The 17334-nt window shown below is 41.5% G+C and overlaps 1 protein-coding gene across 4 annotated transcripts in view; it reads left to right on the forward strand.

Annotated features, from left to right (window-relative positions):
- Positions 1-17334, forward strand: part of kmt2a (lysine (K)-specific methyltransferase 2A) — a 194021-nt gene that overhangs the window by 83324 nt on the left and 93363 nt on the right. For all 4 annotated transcript variants that reach the window (XR_010016608.1, XM_063038155.1, XM_063038156.1 and 1 more), the window contains exons 7-11: positions 193-555; positions 2008-2084; positions 7047-7175; positions 15634-15747; positions 16644-16790. Coding sequence is in view for 3 of the 4 variants with exons in the window: in XM_063038155.1 (XP_062894225.1) it covers positions 193-555; positions 2008-2084; positions 7047-7175; positions 15634-15747; positions 16644-16790 (830 nt within the window). In the remaining variant the exon portion in view is untranslated. The remainder of the gene's footprint in view (positions 1-192; positions 556-2007; positions 2085-7046; positions 7176-15633; positions 15748-16643; positions 16791-17334) is intronic.

The following is a 17334-nucleotide window of genomic DNA, read 5'->3' on the forward strand; positions in this document are numbered from 1 at the left end:
CAGTTGATACAGAAGCTGAATACATGAGCCCACCAAAAAGAATGGCTGTTTAGGTGTGGCACCTGAGACACGTTAAACTATATTCTATCTTTGATCACCTTCTTTAGGAGAGTTAAGAGGAATTTGGGTGAGATTAACTAGAATTGTGTCAGTTCTGTAAATTGGCTTATAAATTTTAACTTTGATTCTTAGTGAAGAAAAAGGAAAAGAAAACAAAATTACAAGAGAAAAAGGAGGTTCCACCAGAAAAGCAGCAGATCGACACCAGCCATAAGAACTCTCCACAGAGTATTTCACAAGATCACATACAGAAAGTAAACCAGGTTCCTCATCAACAGAGTGAGCAGCAGTCTGAGGAAGGCAGCTCCTCTCCACCTTCAGAAGCTCAACAACAGGCTACGTTGGTTTCACCTCTGCGGAAACCCAGCAAACAACTTCCACAGCCACTTGAACCCAGTGTGCCTCTACAGCCAGGTCACGTGCAATTAAAGAAAGAATCAACTAAGTCTGTGCTGAATGACCCAAAGAAAAAACAGCCACTGCAAACTGAATCAGGTAATCTGAACATGGCAAGGCCATTTTGTTGCTGGGATCTCTTGCTCAGTAGTATTAGTACTAAATTCTTAGGAAGCTCCTCCATACTTTCTAAGAAGACACCAACTCAGTTGAAATGAGCACATTTATCAACATTGCACAGCTTAAATTTCACAGTGCAGATTTTCATCCTAATTTGGTGCTTCCCTCCACTTCATCCGCACCCATATGTGGTATTTTGTGATTATTTTCCTACTGATTAGCCTATTCCAAGTTAGATATAGGCTTGATTACTTGCAAGTGGAGATCAGTGCATGGATGAGTGGGAGTGGATAGAGTGACATTGCTTTCAGATCTATCACCCCTGCAAGCAGCATTGTGATTTGCTTGTTTGTGTCCCGTGGCTAAGCATTGGTGTAGCTTTTATCACACCATGGAACTAATTCACACTAGTTATGTGTCTTCTGCCAAGGTAAATGTCCTCTGTTACAGGATGGAGTTTGAGAAGGTTATCCTTGCAGGTTGGTACTGGAAGAAAAGATTTATTTAATTAATTTATCTCTCCTATCTTCTTTGAAGTCTAGTCATCTTCACTTTGCTGCCATTCATTGGTGCATTTTCTATTGGGAAAATATGACTAATAATCCAATACAAGATGCCTGATTGTTGACCTGAAATATATGATACATTTTATAGTTTAGTTGTTTAATAACATTCCCTTCTTGCCAAGGATTCCTGAGCAACATACTATTTCCTGACAAAAACAGCAGGCAGGTGGACTAGTTACTGAAATGTTCTAATTTTGGGGTGCATTTCAGTTTTCTATGTGGCTTATTTACCTGCCAGTACATGGCAGCTCACCCTAACAAAGCTGGGCTCCCACCATTAGGAAAAATAAATGTATATGTGCACATCACTTATGAGGGGCATGTGTATTGCCTAACCTTAACTGGCTTTGAGCAGTATGATGTGGGCTATCTCATTGAATTATTGCAGTCCACCTGGTGAATGTGTAGCCACGAGTTTGTTGCAAAAGATATTCCAAGTTGGAAAACTCTGTGACTTGAAAAGATCATGTTCTATCCCATGCCTAGAGTGAGTCACTAAAACTGGAGCCTTATTTTATTTCTGTTACTTCTTCTGAAGTGTTGAGACCATTCATAGAGCATCAAATGTTGCACTGAGCGATGTTTTAATTAAACATACTGATACTGGATTGGGATCTTGTGGTCCATGTGACTGTTATATTCTGCTTTTATAATTTTATTAATTAGGGAGCTCCCTGATGTCTGTTAAAGGTTCCATGAAGTTCCTGCCATTTTCAGTCAAAAAAAAACAGCAGTACTTTCTGCCAGTTAATAGGATTTTACTGCATTTCTCATATTTAGTGGGGAAAATGGTTCACAGTGTGAACCTGTTCTCATTGAAAGGTTCATCTTGGCTTGTCATTTAATAAAATCTTTGTTTCCCCAGCAATAGAGCTGAGCAAGCAGAAGAAACCCCCTGCTCGTTTCAATATTCAGTTAAAAACTAAAAAGCCGAAAGAAAAGGTGAGATTTAAACTTTCATCCTAGGGTTTTAATTCTGCCTTAACAATTGACACTAGCTTATTCTTTTGTACATGTGTTCTAGCTTTTTCTAGCTTTTTTTAACATTAAGATTAAGCCACTGTATCAAATCTTTTGATGATTGCATTTGCCCAAGATGTCTTCTGTAGGTCCCAGATATCAGTTGGTCTTCTGACTGTACTGTTCTGAACAGTGTCCTAAAACGTCCTAAAACTCTGTTTCATGTTGAAGCCAAAAGTTCCTTCTGTGTTACCCTGGTTAGATTTCACAGTTTAGAATTCCCAGTGCAATTTAACTTTTGATGGGAATTCTGGTAAATGATGACCAGTGTGCCAGGCATATTTACTGCAATTTTCATCTATTAAAGTTATTACAGATAACTGTAGGCCACAAGTCATGTGTGTATTTGCATTTGTCGACTATGTTTGTGCTAGGTTTTGTTCAGGAGTATCCAATTGTAAAGCTTGTACTGCTGTGCTTCTCTTAGTCATATTCACTTCTTTGCTAAGCCATTCTCTTTTTCAACATGCCACGATATGTGGTTGATCAGCATTGTCCAAGATGTACAAGAGAAGCCTGTAGTTGATTTTCCCTGGGACTTTATTCACTACTTGAAGGAAAGCATCATGTCTCTTCCTGATGTCTTCCTTAGTCTTTCCCACCTGTGGAAAATCATTTGGTGGGTTTGGGGAAACTTGTGTTGTTATTTTGGTTCACGTAGAAACTTTATGGTTTGAAAGGGAGATTACCTTATTTTAAAATGAATTCCCTTATTTCCTTCCCACCTCCTACTTTGTGCAGGTACAGTTCCACTAAGGCTGGCAGTTTCCTGGTGCATTGCCAAATGTGCATTTTAATGTATGCGAATCCAGACAGTGAGTGCAATAAACTCCTTGACTGTATGGAGCATTGATAATTTACATCGTACATTTGTGACCTGATACTGAGACCATTTGTAGCTTCCTAACTGTTGCCCTGGCTGAGAGCAGTTGACAGCACATTCTGGGCCTATATGGCTTTGTCCAGTACTAAGTAGTGCCTTTATCTATGTGGACAGTTGTGGTAATCTTTGAAATGTAATCTATTGTTGATTAGCTTTTTTGAGTTAATTTCACAATTTAACCAAGTGTTGTCTGTTAGGAAAGTATTGCATGCAGTTGAAGCCAATTGGGAGGTCATAGAGACCAAATCTGTGATTTCCCAATCTACACTCCAGATGTCCTTGCTCACCTCAGACTTTATTACTTTCGGAAGCACATTTGACACGTTCAGTAATATTTCATTGTTCGAGAGTGATTTCACATCTTGGTAAAGTAGACAAACCAAAATTTGAAGAGGATATATGTAATGTAAAGGACGTTTACTTTAAGCATTGAAAACTAAGATTTTTTTTCAAATGGGGTATCATTGTTTGTAGGACAGTGCTGTTAATGTGTATAATTCCTCTTTTGACTTCAATTGGGCTTTTCAGAATTGCATACTTTTTTCTTTGCAGGATCAGCCAAATCTTTTTTATAGGATTCATCTGTTATAGGCAGAGGATCACTGACATCTTCATGGTTGCTGGTGACTTAGATCCTGAAGTTTGATGTTATGTTAAAGAACAGCTTGTTTTAAAAACGGAATTTTTCAACCTGTGAACATGATGCTAACATGTTTTTCCCACAGTGCTTTGAAATAGCTGGATGGACTATTCTGTCTGCACTGCTTTATCTTGCCCATGTATCACCAATTTAGAAAGAAAACAACATGGCAGTGGAATTAATTTGCGTACTTTTATGAGTTGTGCTTGTCCCTTTTATTGAGCGTCTTTCTGTCAGGACAGGATCCTTTCAGCTATTTGCCGGAGCCACTCCATTGTTCTGCAAACAGTTGTACAAGTGCGGCTCAAGTTGATTTTCTGTTTGATATTCCTTCAAACCTGTAAGATTAATGTCTCCTGCTGCTTGGCTTGGGTCAGTCGAGGACACATGTCCTACCACGTAAGAAGCAGTATATTCATATAAAGTCTTAGTAGACTGCCAGGCTTCTTGATGAAAGGTACCTGTTGAGTAGGCAGAGGGAGCAGAAAGAGAGCAGAATTAAAAGCATGAAAATTAAGAGGAGAAAACTGAGGCAGAAGTAACGTGAGAACAAGGGATACTGAGAAGAGGATCAAGAAAGACAGTCAACAAGGAATCATGAATTAGAAAGTTTCAACTGAGATATAAATGCACAAGAGAGTAGAGAATTAAAATAAATATATAAAAAGTAAGGTACAGGAGAAGTCTAGAAGAGAGAGATGAGGAAATACTAAACTCCAATTGTACTTTGGAGGAGTAAAGCTTCTGTAAGTGCCAGCATCATTTCCCAATCTTTATCAACCCATTTATTAGTCTAAGGTGATCTTTTTTCCCCTTCCTATTCATTAAGTTTAACAACCTGAACTGGATGCCATGTACAATCCCTTGAAAGAGCAGAGTGCTTTCCTAAGTTTTTGCCAATAATGCTTGCTAACTATTATAATTTTTATTATTAGGAAGGGCCAGCTGTGATTTGGTTTTATAGCCCACAATCCCATTTCACTATCTGTTTACTATTGCTCCCAACAGCAAGTATAAAGTGAGGAGCGATGATCACAAATGGGTTTGGAAGAATGAAGTTTAAAATTTAATTTTCAACATATCCAAACAGCTATTGCTAATGTACCACCACTGTAATTGGCTTTTTGCTGGACATATATTCACTATGACGCAGGAGACGTGTCAGCATAAATACAAATGAGTGTTATATCACTTGATTCCTAGTTAAGTAATTCTCTTATCTTGAAGAAACTTTCCTTTGACTTTACTGTGTCCCTTAAATTTAAATGGATTGAACTGTATTATTTACATATTCATAAGGAATTGAACAAAGAATGATAATTAGTTTCTACTATTAGCACTGGATTGGTGAGTGCTGGTATACTTAATTGATAAGCACCATTAACTTATGAGTATCACATTAATTCGTTGCTTGAGCATGCTACCTTTGATTTTTTTTCCCTCTTTATTGAGCAATTTTCTGCAGAATTGTGTGATAAGCTCTACCACAGAGTGACTGGTTGTGGACTTGTAATGGTGAAATCCTAATTTGAATTTGGTCACTGGAAGCAGAGATCTGGCACTTCTCGACTGGAAAGAAATATTAAATCAAATGACAAATAGATTGGTTTCTTCCAATTTTAGGGTACACTTGCTTTGGAGTATAGGTACTTAACTATATTAAATCTATTTTACGTTCACTTCCACTGCAGGGCAGGCTTTGAATAGAGAACAAAGGTACATGGAACTAAATTCCTTTATGCTACAGTTGAAGGATAGATATCATTATTCTTGTGGCATTGGACTTATTTCAAGTCTTCATTGGTGATACTAGATCAAATGTACTGAACACCTTGAAATTTTCCGCTCTGAGGAAGAACCATAACATCCTCATAGCTCCACAAGTCTGATTCCCAGCGCATGGATTTTCAAACAGTGGTATCCATGTCTTTGGGGTATGATTAATGTGGGTAAACTGTAATGGCAAGTTTCCATTAAATGGCAGCTTCAGGGGTAACTGGGGACTGAGTTAAAGTTTGGGGGCTGGGGTTGAGATCAAATTTAGAGAGAGCATCTAAGCGGTAGTTTGAGGAAACCAGAGAAAAGAAATTTTGTTGGGAGGTGGGGGGGGGGCGGGTGCAAGGTTTGAAAAGAGATCTAGGTGGTTACATACTTGAAAAACACAGGAGTGTGCAGGTCCCAGAATCTGAAGCAACAACTAAACTGGTGAAGAAACTCAGTAGATCAAGCACCATCTGTGAAGGCAAAGGGATAGTTGAGGTTTTGGTCGGTGACCCTGCATCAGGAATTGCCCATTGTCTCGATAGGTGCTGCTCAACCTGCTGAGTTCCCAGCAATTTGATGATTGGAGAGTCTTTTGATAATCATTTTTGGGGGTAGGTGTCAAACATGATGATGAGCATTTAAGTGGTTAAAAGTGGTTTCTGCCTCTGCCTGTAAGGAGTTTTGTACATTTTCTCCATGACGATGTGGGTTTCCTCCTACAGTTCAAAGATATTACTGGTTGGTAGTTTAATTGGTCATTGTAAATTGTTATGTGATTAGGATATGATTAAATTGCTGTGGGGTGCAGCTTGAGGGGCTGAAAGGGCCATTCTGCATTGTATCTCAATAAATAAATACAAAACATGATGGTAATAGTATACAGCAATCTGGAGCAGAGCAGTTCATGATATTAAAAAGAAATCTGGAATCTTGTTTCAGCCAAAAAGGGCCACAATGATACATTGTAGGAATATGTTCTTGAAGTAGTTTGTCAGAGCAGTCAGCTCTCAATTGTCTACAAGACAAGTTTGATGTAATATCTTCCCAGAGTACTTTTTCCAAAATGATTCAAAAATAGTCCAGCTTTTTGTTAGCAAAAGGGGGCCAAATGCCTCCCGTATAGTTTGGAATTTAATGTTCCCTTCTTGCTTTGCTCAGTTAGAAATATAATTTCCTGCACCCATTATATTAATGGCAACCACAAATGCTCCCCTGGATGAAACTGCATTTTGTAATACTGAGTCATGCCTGCTGATTGAGCTGATCTCAGCTGGGACAGCAACTAAACCTCTGCAGATGGTCTCAATTCCTCTGGACTAGAACAGGCAAAAAATTATTTGTTGGGGGAGGGGTTAGAAATAAACCACATTCAAATTTCATTATTTTTATTTATTGTACTGAAATTAGTTTGCATAGAGATCTACTGTAGTTGAACATGCTTAAGGAAATTGTGCTTTGAAAATATTGACCTGAGTAAAGGTAAACATTTAGAAATGTTTTGAAGTAGTGTTACCTACAGAGGCACTGCTTTTATAATTAGTAACAGATATAGCATAACACAGAACAGTCTCATTGTTTTCATGCTTCTTATTTTTAGGACAAAGTGGTTCCTGTCAGTAAGTTTGAACCCAGTACTCTGAATCTCCTCACTACGTTCACAAATGTTAGTTGTGGAAAACAGAAGCCAGTGGCGGATGGAGTCCACAGGATCAGAGTGGATTTCAAGGTAGAAACAGAAATCTAAGGCTTCACATTTGCACTATGGACTGTATTGGCTCAGGGAAATTGATAATATGATATTCATTTATATTTTCTTCCACCAGCAACAACCACCCTCGTCTACGAGCATAAACATACACTTATTTGAACCTTTGAAACCAAAGTAACGTAGAGCAGTAAACTCTTCAATAGCACTACTGAACAAGTGCAAACACCTGCCTGCACCTACATGTTAACCACCTGTTAGTGTAAGGATGTGTAAGGAAGCAAAACATGATTACTCTTTTTACTTTGTTATTTTATCATGCCACCAAAGTTATTACTTTGTAATATGTTGCTTGGGTAACTTCTAGAATTGATTTTGTAGGAAACTTTCATTCGTTCATGCTCTACCATCACCTAGACAGCATTGTTTTGATCTACATTGAGCTTGTTTCTGGCTTAGAAGGTATGTGTATGAGTGAAAAATATGATTAGTTTTTACATTAATACAATGAATATTGGTTAATGTTTTGGAGATTCTGATGGGCACCACTGTAATCTGAACTGAAGACTGGGATAAAACCTTCAGTTCATGCTAAATAAATGAAGACGCCCTCCATATGAACTTCTCAAAAATTTTGGGCGAATGAGAATAGTCATCACCCTACTGGTTCTCTACGTGGATTCATATACATCCTGGCTTGCTGATTAGTCTGTATTCATCTGGAATTTTATTTGGTCATATTTATTGTATGTTATTCAGAATCTTCTTGTGAAGGGCTGTTTGAGTCAAGATATTCCCATTGGAATTCAGTCTTTTACCAAGCAATGTATTCAGAAATCTTTTGCAAGAATTTGGATTCATAAGGAGTTCCTGATGTTGATGTAGAGTCATAGAGCGATACAGTGTGAAAATAGGCTCTTTGACCCAACTTGTACATGCTGACCATGGTGCTCATTCATCAAGTTAGTCCCATTTTCCTGCATTTGGCCCATATCCCTCTAAAACCCTCCATTCCATGAATTATTCAAATGTCTTGAATGTTGTTATTGTACCACCTCAATCACTTTCTCTGGCAGTTCATTCCATATCCGCACCTCATCTGTATTTCAGGTCCCTTTTAAATTTTTTGCCTCTCACTATCAATCTATCTATCTATCTCTCGCTATCTTTTATCGTCTGGTCAGGGAGAGTGAGGAGTTGATAGAGACGAGTTGCAGGCAGGTGGTCACGCCGGGGCCACGGGAGGCAGACAAGTGGATCATGGTTAGGAAGGGGAAGGGGAAGGGTCAGGTACTAGAGAGTACCCCAGTAGCTGTGCCCCCTGACAATATGTACTCCTGTTTGAGTACTGCTGGGGGGGTGGGGGGACAGCTTACCTGGGGGAAGCAACAGTGGCCGTGCCTTTGGCACAGAGTCCGGCCCTGCAGCTCAGAAGGGTAGGGCAAGGAAGAGGAGGGCAGTTGTGATAGGGGACTCGATAGTAAGGGGGTCAGATAGGCGATTCTGTGGACGCAGTCCAGAGACCCGGATGGTAGTTTGCCTCCCTGGTGCCAGGGTCTGGGATATTTCTGATCGTGTCCAAGATATCCTGAAGTGGGAGGGTGAGGAGCCAGAGGTCGTGGTACATATAGGTACCAATGACATAGGTAGGAAAAGGGATGAGGTCCTGAAAGGAGAATATAGGGAGCTAGGAAGGGAGTTGAGAAAAAGGACCGCAAAGGTAGTAATCCGGGATTACTGCCTGTGCCACGCGACAGTGAGAATAGGAATGCGATGAGGTGGAGGATAAATGCGTGGCTGAGGGATTGGAGCAGGGGGCAGGGATTCAAGTTTTTGGATCATTGGGACCTCTTTTGCCGTGACCTGTACAAAAAGGACGGGTTACACTTGAATCCTAGGGGGACCAATATCCTGGCAGGGAGATTAGCGAGGGCTACGGAGGTGACTTTAAACTAGAATGGTTGGGGGGTGGGAATCAAATTAAAGAGGCTAGGCGTGAGGAGGTTAGTTCACAACAGGGGGATGGGAACCAGTGCAGAGAGACAGAGGGGTGTAAAGTGAGGGTAGAAGCAAAAAGTACAAAGGAGAAAAGTAAAAGTGGCAGGCCGACAAATCCAGGGCAAGCATTAAAAAGGGCCACTTTTCAACATAATTGTATAAGGGCTAAGAGAGTTGTAAAAGAGCGCCTGAAGGCTTTGTGTATCAATGCAAGGAGCATTCGTAACAAAGTGGATGAATTGAAAGTGCAGATTGTTATTAATGATTATGATATAGTTGGGATCACAGAGACATGGCTCCAGGGTGACCAAGGATGGGAGCTCAACGTTCAGGGATATTCAATATTCAGGAGGAATAGACATGAAGGAAGGGGAGGTGGGGTGGCGTTGCGGGTTAAAGAAGAGATTAACGCAATAGAAAGGAAGGACATAAGCCGGGAAGATGTGGAATCGATATGGGTAGAGCTGCGTAACACTAAGGGGCAGAAGGCGCTGGTGGGAGTTGTGTACAGGCCACCTAACAGTAGTAGTGAGGTTGGAGATGGTATTAAACAGGAAATTAGAAATGTGTGCAATAAAGGAACAGCAGTTATAATGGGTGACTTCAATCTACATGTAGATTGGGTGAACCAAATTGGTAAAGGTGCTGAGGAAGAGGATTTCTTGGCATGTATGTGGGATGGTTTTTTAAACCAACATGTTGAGGAACCAACTAGAGAGCAGGTTATTCTGGACTGGGTTTTGAGCAATGAGGAAGGGTGAATTAGCAATCTTGTCGTGAGAGGCCCCTTGGGTAAGAGTGACCATAATGTGGTGGAATTCTTCATTAAGATGGAGAGTGACATAGTTAATTCAGAAACAAAGGTTCTGAACTTAAAGAGGGGTAACTTTGAAGGTATGAGACGTGAATTAGCTAAGATAGACTGGCAAATGACACTTAAAGGATTGACGGTGGATATGCAATGGCAAGCATTTAAAGGTTGCATGGATGAACTACAACAATTGTTCATCCCAGTTTGGCAGAAGAATAATTCAAGGAAGGTAGTGCACCCGTGGCTGACAAGAGAAATTAGGGATAGTATCAATTCCAAAGAAGAAGCATACAAATTAGCCAGAGAAAGTGGCTCACCTGAGGACTGGGAGAAATTCAGAGTTCAGCAGAGGAGGACAAAGGGCTTAATTAGGAAGGGGAAAAAAGATTATGAGAGAAAACTGGCAGGGAACATAAAAACGGACTGTAAAAGCTTTTATAGATATGTAAAAAGGAAAAGACTGGTAAAGACAAATGTAGGTCCCCTACAGACAGAAACAGGTGAATTGATTATGGGGAGCAAGGACATGGCAGACCAATTGAATAATTACTTTGGTTCTGTCTTCACTAAGGAGGACATAAATAATCTTCCAGAAATAGTAGGGGACAGAGGGTCCAGTGAGATGGAGGAACTGAGGGAAATACATGTTAGTAGGGAAGTGGTGTTAGGTAAATTGAAGGGATTGAAGGCAGATAAATCCCCAGGGCCAGATGGTCTGCATCCTAGAGTGCTTAAGGAAGTAGCCCAAGAAATAGTGGATGCATTAGCGATAATTTTTCAAAACTCGTTAGATTCTGGACTAGTTCCTGAGGATTGGAGGGTGGCTAATATAACCCCACTTTTTAAAAAAGGAGGGAGAGAGAAACCGGGGAATTATAGACCTGTTAGCCTAACGTCGGTGGTGGGGAAACTGCTGGAGTCAGTTATCAAAGATGTGATAACAGCACATTTGGAAAGCGGTGAAATCATCGGACAAAGTCAGCATGGATTTGTGAAAGGAAAATCATGTCTGACGAATCTCATAGAATTTTTTGAGGATGTAACTAGTAGAGTGGATAGGGGAGAACCAGTGGATGTGGTATATTTGGATTTTCAAAAGGCTTTTGACAAGGTCCCACACAGGAGATCAGTGTGAAACTTAAAGCACACGGTATTGGGGGTAATGTATTGATGTGGATGGAGAATTGGTTAGCAGACAGGAAGCAAAGAGTGGGAATAAACGGGACCTTTTCAGAATGGCAGGCGGTGACTAGTGGGGTACCGCAAGGCTCAGTGCTGGGACCCCAGTTGTTTACAATATATATTAATGACTTGGATGAGGGAATTAAATGCAGCATCTCCAAGTTTGCGGATGACACGAAGCTGGGTGGCAGTGTTAGCTGTGAGGAGGATGCGAAGAGGATGCAGAGTGACTTGGATAGGTTGGGTGAGTGGGCAAATTCATGGCAGATGCAATTTAATGTGGATAAATGTGAAGTTTTCCACTTTGGTGGCAAAAATAGGAAAACAGATTATTATCTGAATGGTGGCCGATTAGGAAAAGGGGAGGTGCAACGAGACCTGGGTGTCATTATACACCAGTCATTGAAAGTGGGCATGCAGGTACAGCAGGCGGTGAAAAAGGCGAATGGTATGCTGGCATTTATAGCGAGAGGATTCGAGTACAGGAGCAGGGAGGTACTACTGCAGTTGTACAAGGCCTTGGTGAGACCACACCTGGAGTATTGTGTGCAGTTTTGGTCACCTAATCTGAGGAAAGATATCCTTGCCATAGAGGGAGTACAAAGAAGGTTCACCAGATTGATTCCTGGGATGGCAGGACTTTCATATGAAGAAAGACTGGATGAACTAGGCTTGCACTCGTTGGAATTTAGAAGATTGAGGGGGGATCTGATTGAAACGTATAAGATCCTAAAGGGATTGGACAGGCTAGATGCAGGAAGATTGTTCCCGATGTTGGGGAAGTCCAGAACGAGGGGTCACAGTTTGAGGATAAAGGGGAAGCCTTTTAGGACCGAGATTAGGAAAAACTTCTTCACACAGAGAGTGGTGAATCTGTGGAATTCTCTGCCACAGGAAACAGTTGAGGCCAGTTCATTGGCTATATTTAAGAGGGAGTTAGATATGGCCCTTGTGGCTACGGGGATCAGGGGGTATGGAGGGAAGGCTGGGGTGGGGTTCTGAGTTGGATGATCAGCCATGATCATAATAAATGGCGATGCAGGCTCAAAGGGCCGAATGGCCTACTCCTGCACCTATTTTCTATGTTTCTATGTTTAGTTTTTAGTTCCCCCTCCCTGTGTGCATTCACTCTATTGATTTCTGTTATGATTTTATACATCTCTAACAGCACCCCTAAAATCCTCTGTGCTCCAAGGAATGAAGTCCTAACCTGTCTAACCTCTCCATATAACTCAGGACCTTGTGTCCCAGCAGTATTCCCAAAAATCTACTGTGCACTCTTTCCAGTTTTAATTATATCTTTCCTATAATTGAATTGAATTGACTTTATTTCTTTCATCCTTCACATACATGAGGAGTAAAAATCTTTACGTTATGTCTCCATCTAAATGTGCAATCATAGTAATTTATAATAAATAGAACAGTCAATGTAATATAGAGTACACTCAAATCAGCATGAGTTAATCAGTTTGACGGCCTGGTGGAAGAAGCTGTCCCCGAGCCTGTTGGTCCTGGCTTTTGTTCTGCGGTACCATTTCCCGGATGGTAGCAGCTGGAATAGATTGTGGTTGAGGTGGCTCAGGTCCCCAGTGATCTTACAGGCCCTTTTTACAGACCTGTCTTTGTAAATGTCCTGAATCATGGGAAGTTCACGTCTACAGATGCACTGGGTTGTCCGCATCACTCTTTGCAGAATCCTGCAGTTAAGGGAGGTACTGTTCCCATACCAGACAGTGATGCAGCCAGTCAGGATGCTCTCAATTGTGCCCCTGTAGAAAGTTCTTCGGATTTGGGGGCCCATACCAAACTTCTTTAACTGTCTGAGGTGAAAGAGGCGCTGTTGTGTCTTTTTCACCACACAGCTGGTGTGTACAGACTACGTGAGGTCCTTTGTGATATGGATGCCGAGGAATCTAAAGCTGTTTATCTTTTCAACCCCAGATCCATTGATGTCAATGATGTCAATAAGGGTTAGCCCATCTCTATTCCTCCTGTAATCTGCAACCAGCTCCTTTGTTTTTGCGACATTGAGGAAGAGATGTGTTTTCTTGACACCACCGTGTCAGAGAGATGACTTCTTCCCTGTAGGCCACCTCATTATTGCTTGAGATTAGGCCGATTTGGCAAATTTAATTAGCAGATTAGACCTGTGGGTGGTGACAGAGAGTAAAAGGGGAGACTCAGTACACAGCCCTGAGGGGCTCCTGTATTGAGAGTCAAGGGGTGGAGGTGAGAGAGCCCACTCTTAAGGACCTGCTGGCAATCTGACAGGAAGTCCATGATCCAGCTGCACAAGGCAGGGTGAAGGCCGAGGTCTCTGAGCTTCTTGTTGAGCCTGGAGGGAATTATGGTGTTGAATGCTGAACTGTAGTCCAAGAACAGCATTCTCACATAAGCATCCTTCGTCTCCAGGTGTGTAAGGACGGCGTGTAGAGCTGTGTCTATTGTGTCATCTGTCGATTGGTTGTGTCGGTAGGTGAATTGTAGGGGGTCCGGTGTGGGTGGTAGCAAGCTGCAGGTGCAATCCTTGACCTGCCTCTCAAAGCATTTGCTGATTATTGAGGTGAGTGTGACAGGATGCCAGTCGTTCAGGAATGTTACCTTGGTCTTTTTTGGTACAGGGACAATGGTGGATGATTTGAAGCAGGAGGCCACTGTACAATGGGAGAGGGAGAAATTAAAAATGTCTGTAAACACACCTGCCAGTTGTGCTGCGCACATCTTGAGTACTTGCCCTGGGATGCCGTCCGGTCCCACAGCCTTGCGACTGTCCACTCGTTGGAAACATCTGTGTACCTCAGCCTCAGAGATGACCAGGTTGTAGGTTGTAGCGGTGGCTTTCCTCAGAGGCTCAGAGTTAGTGACATCGAACCAAGCATAAAAGCGATTGAGCTCATCTAGGAGAGAGGCTGCGATGTTGGCGGCACCACGACGTTTGGCTTTGAAGTCTGCGAAGGTATGCAACCCTTGTCACAAGTTACGTGTGCTATTCGTTGTGAATCTTGACTCAGTCTTGTCCCTATATTGTTGTTTCGCACCCTTGATAGCTTTGTGCAGATCATAGCTGCTTTTCTTGAACTGATTGCCGGCAATTTAAGCTCTGTTGCGCAGTAAGTGCTGCTCACACAGAACTATGGTTCCAGGGTTTCTGGTTCAGGAAGACCCTGACCACCTTCTGGGGGACAATATCGTCGATGCACTTCTAATGAAACATGTGACTCCATCGTGAACTCACAGACATCCTCATCACGGAAGACATTCCAGTCGACATCATCGAAGCAGTCCTGCAGCATGGAGGCCGATTGGTCAGACCAACAGTGGACGGTTCTAACAATGGCCGCCTCTTGTTTCGGCTTCTGTCTGTACGTCGGCAAAAGCAGGATTGAAGAGTGGTCTGTTTTTCCAAAAACTGGGCGAAGGAGAGCTTTGTAAGCGTTGCGGAAGGGAGTGTAACAGTGGTCAAGTATCTTAATCTCCACGAGTGCTCATCTGGATGTGCTGACAAAACTTCGGAGAGACTTTCATCAGTGGCGCTCGATTAAAGTCACCGGTGATGATGAAGGCAGCTTCTGAGTGTGCAGTCTCCAGTGAGTTGATGGTCTCGTAGGGTTCCTTGAGAGTGAGGTCAGTATCAGCCTGTGGCGGAATGTACACAGCTGTGATGATAACAGCCGTGAACTCCCTAGGCAGCCAATAGGGTCTACACAGCAGCAGCAGGTATTTTAGGTCTGGGGAACAGAGAGTATGCACATTCTGGGGGTCGCACCAAGCATTGTTGACCATGAAGCATACCCCTCCTCCTTTACTGTAACTTGACAACCAAAACTGTACAGATACTCCAAGTGCATTCTCACCAACGTCTTGTACAACTGCACCATAATGTCGTAGCTCTTGTACTCAGTGTCCTGAGATGAAGGCCAGTATGCCACATGCCTTCTTTACAACCTTGTCTACCTGTGATGCTGCTTTCAGCCGCCTTTGTACTTGTACTAGGTCTCTCCGTTCCACAGCATTCCTGAGGGTCCAACTGTTCACTGTATCGGTTCTACCCCAGTTTGACTTCCCAAAATGCAACACTTAGTACTATCCTCGAACCATTTACCTAACTGATCAATATCCCCCTGTAATTTTTGGTAACCATCTTCACGGTCCACGATACCACCATTTTGGTATCATTCGGCAAACTTACTAATCACACTTTGTTACATGTATATCCAGATATTTTGGATAAATAATGAACAACAAAGGTCTTAGCATCACCCTCTGTGACAGGCCAGTGGACCATCTGAGAAACAACCTTCAACCATTACTCTCTTGCTTCCTACCATCAAGCTAATTATGAAACCAGTAAGCTACCTATTCCTGGTTACTTTGCAACCTAACCTTCCAGTACTTGTGGCAATATTTGCAAAGTTTTAATTGAATTTGATCCACAGAGAATAATTGAACTTTGCTGTTTTCTGATGTAAATCTACTGACTCTTTGTAGGAAGACTGTGATGTGGAAAATGTGTGGGAAATGGGTGGACTTAGCATCCTGACTTCTGTACCCATCACTCCCAGGGTGGTGTGCTTCCTTTGCGCCAGCAGCGGACAAGTTGAGGTATGGTTTCCTGCTTACAGTTATTTAATTGTATGTCATTCTGGATTTGATATCAGATATTACCTAGTGCATTGAGAGAAGTAAAACTGTTTGAGAGAGCATACCTCAAAATTGAGTTTTAGAGGAATCTCTACAGCTTACTAAGTTTGAATGCAAGATTTCAGAAAATAATATTTAAACTTCCTGGGGATTGGAATGTTAGTGAGAAACCACTGAAGTAGTTGATTTCTCTTAACCTAACATATACTCATCTAGTTCTGTTTAATGCTCTGTGACATTTGACATGTTAATCGCATGAGAGAATAGACGTCTTGATGATTATCATTTGTAAACTTCACAGTGGACTTTATAATGGTTTGCACACCTGAATGTCCACTGTGGAGCTTCCAGTAATACTGAATATGAAATCCTAGCTGTTGCACAGTGGTGATGTGTTCACCTTGGGTGAATACATCATGATCTGAAAATCCTCCATGGATTTTGATTTAGAACTTTAGCAAACATGCCAATACAGTACTTGAGGGAGTGCTATACTATCAGGAGTCACTGTTGTGGATGTTAAAATGATGTCCTGTTTATAATTAAGTGAGTGTAAAGTATTTTGCAAAAGATTTGTGGTGCAGTTCCCTGGCTGACATTTATCTCTGTCATTATCAATAAAATAGATTGTTTGTTTGTAATCTCATTATTGTTTGAGGGAACTTGCTGTGTGTGAATTTTCAACCTTTTTAAACAGTAAGCCATCAGCTGTTTTACCAGGTCTATTACAAATAATGATGTGGTATGTGATGATTACAAATAATGTGTCACTGCGAAGAGTGCTGTATCGATGCAAGTATTATTTTGCTTCAGGGGTGCTCTTTGCTGATTTATTCTCCGTTTCAATTCCTTTGCAGTTTATTTACTGTCAGGTTTGCTGTGAACCCTTTCACCTTTTCTGCCTGGAGGAGAATGAGCGCCCCCTGGAGGAGCAGTGGGAGAACTGGTGTTGTCGGCGCTGCAAATTCTGCCACGTTTGTTGCCGACAAAATAAATCCTCAAAGGTAATGGTATCAGATAATAAGCTACATTTGAAAAATTCAGATGAGTCATTGTGGTTAGTGTAGTGCAAAATGTCGGCCTGGCCTTAATTCATTACTTAGAATTGCCCACAAGAACAAGCTTGATTGGTATATCCTGTTGTATTCATACCAATAGGATTTGGATTTTTAATTCTTTCCCTTCCTCCTTCATGTTCATTACAGTAACTTTAAGAATGGAGTAAATGTGTCATAAAGAGTACTCTTAATATTTTTAAAATGAAACACTAATCAGAAATTAAGCCTTAATCTAACCTCAAATTTATGTGGCTATCTTGCCTTCTCAAGCCCTTCTGCTCTTCCCCCAAACAGAAAATTCCATTGGTTTCTTCTAGTGTCATTTATTTTGGTGAATACTTGGCATTTGAAAAATATATGTATTTTCTCCTATTTTCATCTGTAAAATACATTGGTGTTGTAGAGATAAGACAATAGGACATAAGAGCAGAATTAGGCCATTCAACCCATTGCGTCCGCTCGCCATTTCATCATGGCTGATCGCAGATCC

Source organism: Mobula hypostoma, chromosome X2, assembly GCF_963921235.1.
Source record: "Mobula hypostoma chromosome X2, sMobHyp1.1, whole genome shotgun sequence".
NCBI lineage: Eukaryota > Metazoa > Chordata > Chondrichthyes > Myliobatiformes > Myliobatidae > Mobula > Mobula hypostoma.